The sequence below is a fragment of the Zingiber officinale genome, chromosome 5B (genome assembly GCF_018446385.1).
Source record: "Zingiber officinale cultivar Zhangliang chromosome 5B, Zo_v1.1, whole genome shotgun sequence".
Taxonomy (NCBI): Eukaryota; Viridiplantae; Streptophyta; class Magnoliopsida; order Zingiberales; family Zingiberaceae; genus Zingiber; species Zingiber officinale.
The window spans coordinates 113019571-113026582 of record NC_055995.1 but is presented as its reverse complement, the minus strand read 5'-3'; the positions used below and the strand labels follow the sequence as shown (position 1 = coordinate 113026582).

The window sequence follows — 7012 nt, the reverse complement described above, 5'->3', positions numbered from 1 at the left end:
TCATCTACAATCAACTCTTCATTATCTGAGATAGTGCAAAATTTTCTATGAATAAAGTTGCCTATAATAAACTTTTTTTTTTATCAAGGACAGAGTGACCTATAAAAAGGAAATTCCACTGTCAAGATAGAGTTGCTTATAATAAAATTTTCTCTCTATAGAGTTGTCTCCAATAATTTCTCCTGTCAAAGATAAAAGTCGCTACTGACATCTACTATCCAAATAATCAATTCTCGTCCCTCATAAATTTTTCATTTATTTTTTGCTAATTCGATTTTCTAATTCGGAGCATATGTGATCATTGTTGAAATCTTTAGATGTTTATATTTCTCTACACTAAGACATAGTAGCTGCTTGCGTATTTTTCTTTGTCAAGAGCAAAGTCGTCTCCGATGTTCTTTTGTTCAATTAAAGCCGAGCAGTCATTCATCAAGGTGGGACCATTTGAGAACGCCACTTCCTGCATTCATCAAACCAAGCTCCCCTTGCATTCAGTTAAGGTAGAGGTGGGACCCAATTGTTCATTTTACAGGCAATATTCCTCCATGCGGTAAAAAAAAAAAACGATCCATTCCATCATGTACCATTGCAACCAGGATTATAAATAAGTCAAATTCAATTAAATTTTAAATTTTTAAATTCATTTGATAAGATAATCAAGTAAAATTGAGATAAATTTAAAATGAATCAAATTTTTAAAATGATTATTTAAATTTGACTTTATTTATTTTTTATGAGCTTGAGCTTAGATTAAACTTGATTTGAACCTGATTTATTTAGATATTATCGAGCTATCAATTCAAACTTATTTAATTATTTAAAATTTTTATTTATTCGATTGATTATTGAGTTTGATAATTTAAATTTATTTATTAATTTTAAAAATTTTATTTATTTATTTAGCATGTTGATAAGAATTTTATTAATAAACATGTTTCACGAATATTATTTATGAATATTATTCACGAACGTTGTTCACGAATATTAACGAACTGAACATATATGTGTTCAATCTTGTTTATTTAATTTAACGAGTTGTTCAAATTTATTTATTTAATTGATCTTATATGTATTTAATGAATATAAATAAATTTTTATTAAGTTGAACATTAAATTTATTCATGAATGTTCTCTGGTGGTGGGACTTACTCTCATGCAACAGTGTAAAAGGCTATTCTACTTGCCTTACCGCTGAGATCGAAGGTAAGGCATCGTGAAAGCAAGTCATATGAACCTGGTGATAAGGACCTCATAAATGTATCAATTATTTATTGACTACATCATCTTTCAATTAGACTTGAAGAAAATATTTGTGATACGGAGGTAAGTGAAATGAAAATTGTAAAAAAAAAATAATAAAATTTCCTTGGAACTCAAAATTTTCTTAAATTTTATTTAGTGGATTAGATCTATGTTCAGAAGAGTGTCTGATAAAACATAGTTTGTAATATTAGCTAAATACAAAAGAAAATAGCTAAAATACAAAAAGAAGTAAGAAAATATATAATACAAAAAGGAGTAAGAAAATGGTGAAAAAAATTGAATCTTACCCAAGTCCACATTGTCCAACCATGAAAAAAGTCATATTTTCTAATCAACTCACCATTGGGAGACTTAAAAGTACTTGCCAACAAGCAGAAAATGCCAATAAATGACATTTCTACTGTCATTAAATAGGATGTGTTTCTTCACCTGTAAACAAAGCAAAGTGACATTGATAGATTAAGAAAAAACAACAAGACAAACACAATTAATAACTGACTAGAGATGCTCACAGACACAAAGAAGAAGATAAGCTAGAAAGAATAGAAGCGACCATGATAGGAAGAATTCCATAAAGCAAAAATAGATCAGAATCACTGCTACTAGAACCCCTTGCTAGAACTTGCACCAATGCTCAAAAGAGTGGCAGCAACAACTAACTACATAAGAGCTCCAGATTGCTCTTTCTTTTGAGCAACAATATACAATCAAAATCCAAGTTATTTCCATTTGTCTCTTAGGTTTAGATTATGTAGCATAATGACGTTTATTATGCTATCTTTCTTATGAATCCTCTAGCAATTAGACAAATGGAAGAATAACTTTCCTCGTGCTAGGAAAACTTTGTTTATACTTTTGCAAATAGAACAACATAAACTTCACATGAAACAATTTGTCAAACTAGTCTGTATAATTTCTCCATGTGCTCAAAGTGAGCAATAACTTACCACCAAACAAAGTTATTAAACAACTAGAAAGAAAGCTCAACACATTGGAATATAGCAATGGTAAAAAGCTCCAATTATGGATTTGAATACAATATAAGCACATGAGACCTTGGATGCAATGAGTTTGAAAGGGGTTGATCTGATCCTGCAATCTAAATCCAAGATACTTAGGTTGCATTTCACAAACCTACTCTCCAAGGTATAGAAGCAATAGTAACTATTTTATGCAAATCAACCTATGTATACACGGTTAAAATTCACTTTGTACATTTCTAAAAAAACAAAACCTACAAGGCTATAACCATTCAAAACAACTCCTATAACTATTCGGTCTTATTTGAAGTATAAATTTGGATCAAACATGTGGCTTCATCTCGATGTAGGAACAATGACAACCCAATGAAATACAATTTTAGATAATCCTGGAAGATAAAAACTAGAATTTATTGAATCATAATTTTAATTTATCAAGTTGGCAAACCAACACTTCCCTACTAATAACAAAATCATGGAATTTAAAGAATAAGAATGGAGCATCTACACTTCGTGCTTTAATGAGTGGAAACTTTGAAGGATCAAACACAAGTTGGAATTTTAAAAATTGGGAGTTCTATTCATATAGGTCCACTTAGATATGTTTATAGCAGATATCAGTTGGATAAAAACAAGTTAAAAGTTAAAAACAAAGAAAAGAACTTGGAAAAGGAACACAAATATAAGAAGATTTGTAATGCCAAATTACCTACCCCAAAATAAGGTAAGTAAAAAAAGCTGTGAAAAGTAGATTTGTCTAGTTAAGGATTGAAAACGTCAGTGAATCAAGATCCTTGTATGATATCTATAACAAGCTATTCTGCAATGCATAAATGGCTACTGGAAGGCAGATGCAGTCAATGCTTCAACCAACCTTCACTGCTTAAATTGCTTCTTCAAATGATCCTCAATGTTAGAGTATTTTTCTTTGCATTCTCCTTGTATTGCTTCAATTTTGTTCTGAAGGAGAAGAGAAATCTTGCTGATTGTAACCTTCTTCCATCATGTCGCATAAATTTTGTGAAAAACAGATGGTCTTCATTTGAAAATTTCAATAATAATCATAATGTTATATTTGATTTGCTGTGTATGAAAAAACATAGTTTGACTTTGATAGTCATCCTTTATGATAATAGACTCGATACCAAATTTGTTAGATATAAAAGAAAGAGAAATGAAATTGTGAACAAATTCAAATTTGCTTTTCTAATTAACTTTTAATCCTTTTTCATTAGCGAGAAGCCTCTTGGGATTAATCGGCTAGAAATTATAAAGAAATGTTTTGGAATTAATTGATTACATAGAAAATATAATCTTCACCTAAACATAGAAAATTTATACTACGGAGAAGAGAAAAGACACTTACTTTGACTCATATGAAACATAAACACCATTAATTACCATTTATTAACTGGCTCATGCTTTACTTTCTGCTTCGTCTTGTCGTTCACCAGTGCTCTCGTGATCTCCACGCACAGATCCGAGTTCTGGCCGGCGAACGCCTCGAATTCCGGGGAGAACAGCACCTCCTCCGCCTTCTCCACCACCACCCGCATCGCCCGCTCCTTCAGCTCCACGCCGGAGCATCGATGCGCCGCGTCCAACACGTCGAGGACGTTGCCGACGCGAAGGTCCGCGAGAACCCACCGCTCACAGGACTTCCGCAGGAAGGGGATGTCGTACTTGTCGGCCGCGCTGAGCAGGGAGAGCACGGTCGAGAAGAGATCCTGCTCCACCGGTGGAAGCTCGCCGGTGTAGAGGAACTCTAGCAGGTGCCGCAGCTCGCGGTGCGTGAGCTCTGGAAGCGAGACGATGCCGCCGGCAGGAGCGGCCTTGCAGTCGTCGGCGAGCAGCATGGTCTTGAAGATTTCTGATCTAGAAGCCTGCGACGAGTTCAATTTGGCGTGAAATCGATGCGAATGCACAAATCCCAAAAGAAATTCATGCGAATGCACAAAACCATGCGTCGCACCAGCACTGCTCGATGGGCCGGAACTGGTTGGCCGTCGCCAGCCTTCACCAAAATGTCGGCGTGCAACCCTTCGGACAGCGCCGCCAACCCATCAAGAAAAGCCACCTTCTCCTTCGTCGCCTTCTCCCTCCCTTGCATCTCCTTCATCCTCTCGAGCGCACGCCGAATCCCCTGCATAGCACCAGAATCTGATATTCATCATTTTTTTCCATTCCATAATTAAATGAGGGGGGAACATCTGCACGCCTTGGGTGGCAGGGAATTGGAGCCGTGAGAAATGCTGGCGGCGGCTTTGCGGTGGGCATCGCCGTCGAGATCGGTATTCAAGAAGGTCATCATGCTCTTTGCGCCGTCGTAGCAGGCGTCGCAGATGAAGTTCCTCTGATTCGTGTAATACTGCACCATGGGCCTACAGCTACAGATGGCGCAGTCCATCTTGAATTTTGGATGTAGAGACAGAGATGGATCAGAACTCTGTCACCGTCGAGGATTTTTATATGCATTAGCACGGAAAAATCTAGGTTTTCATCCCAAACCTTGCATTATGATTATTATTTTTTGTTAAAAGACAATTTTTTTAAAAAAAATTGTTTTATTATATTTCTCATCTAAAAGTTTTATCCATTTAGTTAAAATTATTTAAAATTAATCAATCACATTTTAATATGGTCAAAAATTCCTTTAAAAAATCGATATAGTAACTATATAATAATTGCTATACTATTATAGTAGTTATTTAATAGCTACTAAAATAGTTTTGATACGATTTGATCCAGTTTAAATAATATTAACTAAATTAATTAAAAAAAAATTATATAAAAATGTTCTATATATATCATGTTCAATATTACTAATGAAAACATCTCCATTATTGTGAGAGGTGTAATATATTGACAGGGCTATCTTAACCATCCTTGAGGTCTAGAAGGGGAAAAAATTAAGGCTCTACTAATTTTTTTTTTTAAAATAAATATTAAAAATATTAATAAAGATATTTAATTTATTAGAAAAATTAAAAATAACAGTTTTATATATTGCCAATGATTATTTATGCAATTGGAAGGAGTGACTAGAGTGGCCAACTAGGTGCAATAACTTTATATTCAAATCTCATTTCTTTATAAAATAAAGAATATTTTATATTAACTAATTTGACAATGAGTAATAAATTATTATTATACTATTAATATATATTTTAATTGTTATTTTTTTAAAAAAAAATATCAATTAATTTTAACTTCAATAAAGAAAATTCTTGATACAATGGTAAAATTATTATTGTGTGAACAAGAGTTAATAAGTTCGAGTAGTAGATATAGGTACTGTGTATAATAAATACTTCTCCGGGATCCCATATTATTGGGAGGTTCGTGAACCAACCTGTCTTCTTATCAATTTAATTCCTATAAATTATCAATTAAATTTATTTAGCTACAAATATTTAGCTAGTAAACATGAGGTGAATTATTAAAAAAAAAAAAAGTGTGCATAATAACTCATGGAAGAGTAAGGATATAATAATAATGGTATAAAAATGATAATAAAGGAGAAGAAAGAAGAAATAATAGTCTAATATTAAATATGCTTTTGACTTCCAAAAAAATATTTTTATAAAAATATCAATTAACTATAACCAATAAATATTTTAATTTATTAATCAAACTTAATTTTGATTAGTAAATTAAATTTTTATCAGTAAAAAAATAAGAATCATACTTTAATAAAAAATAAAAATAAATTACAACTAAATCTAACTTTAACATTAAAAATTAAAATTATCAATCAAATATAACACGAGTAAAAAAAGTAAAAACAATTAAATTTAACTTTAATCTATTAAAAAATTATTAGTTAAATCTAAAATCTTAAAAATTATTTACCAAATATAATTTGACTAGTAAAAAATCAAAATTAATAATGAAAAAAAATCTGGACTAAAATTTATCTTAGTCGTAATTTTAAATATTTAATATCCAAACTCATATATTTTAAATTAATATTCATATTTGATGATCAGAGGTGCGTCGAACAAAGAAGAACATTCGAGAGGCTGGGGATTTGGCTCGTGAACCTTAAAGTACTTTCCGGTTAACTGTGATCGTGCTTCCGACAGCAGCAACGCCAGACAACTTCATCGATTTCTTCGGGAGATCACTATAAGTAGTTACCGCTTTATTTTTGTGTTTGTTCCATGCTGTCAAAAAGAACCAACAATGGTATCGGAGCACTATTTTTGAAAGCATGGAGAAATTGCGACGTTGCGATTTCAGCGATCTATGCCAGAATCACATCCTGAATCGTGATTTCCACCGAGCTACATGGAAATCGTGTAGTCCTCAGCGGCATAGAGTCACGGCAGAGGAGCGTCGACAACCGTGTTTAATCACCGATGAAAGTTGAACGCGGGAAGAATCGCGTTTGTCGCGAGATAGAAGATAAATAGTGCACATTTTTTTTTGTTTTAATCGATTACTCAATTGATTCATGCATTTGAATCGATTGAGAAGGAAATTGAATCAATTAAGTTCATGACACAGTGACTTAATCGATTCATCAATCGATTGAATACATTTTTAATTGATTGATGAATCGATTGAAAAAAAACTCTCGAGATGCATAGTGACTTAATCGATTCATGAATCGATTGAAGGAAAAAAAAACGAGATGAACAGTAATGTTTTGATGAAGCACCGTGCATGTATGAATTGTTTTTTCTTCCAGAAACCTCAGTGCATGTTTAAAGAAATTTAATTAAATATATTTATTAATTAATTAAATGCATATAGAAATGTATTAT

At 32.4% G+C, this 7012-nt stretch overlaps 1 protein-coding gene and 1 pseudogene across 1 annotated transcript; both read right to left on the bottom strand.

The window, feature by feature from the left end:
* Positions 1 to 331: 331 nt before the first annotated feature.
* Positions 332 to 3249, bottom strand: LOC121986924 (annotated as a pseudogene).
* Positions 3250 to 3510: 261 nt separating this feature from the next.
* On the bottom strand, positions 3511 to 4706 carry LOC121987740 (BTB/POZ domain-containing protein At1g01640-like). The gene is made up of 3 exons (XM_042541475.1): positions 4462 to 4706; positions 4216 to 4386; positions 3511 to 4126 (listed from the first exon to the last, which is right to left on the bottom strand). Exons 1-3 carry the CDS (start codon positions 4648 to 4650, stop codon positions 3641 to 3643), a joined length of 846 nt encoding a protein of 281 aa, XP_042397409.1. The 5' UTR covers positions 4651 to 4706; the 3' UTR covers positions 3511 to 3640.
* Between the last annotated feature and the right edge of the window lie 2306 nt (positions 4707 to 7012).

What these genes read in the sequence shown, in the direction of transcription:
- LOC121987740 (XM_042541475.1), bottom strand. Translation starts at nt 4,650, where the DNA reads ATGGACTGCGCCATCTGTAGCTGTAGGCCCATGGTGCAGTATTACACG. An exon ending in CCAATTCCCTGCCACCCAAG is followed by an intron (nt 4,387 to 4,461) that starts GCGTGCAGATGT and finishes GGTGCTATGCAG; the next exon opens with GGGATTCGGCGTGCGCTCGA. An exon ending in CGGCCCATCGAGCAGTGCTG is followed by an intron (nt 4,127 to 4,215) that starts GTGCGACGCATG and finishes AACTCGTCGCAG; the next exon opens with GCTTCTAGATCAGAAATCTT.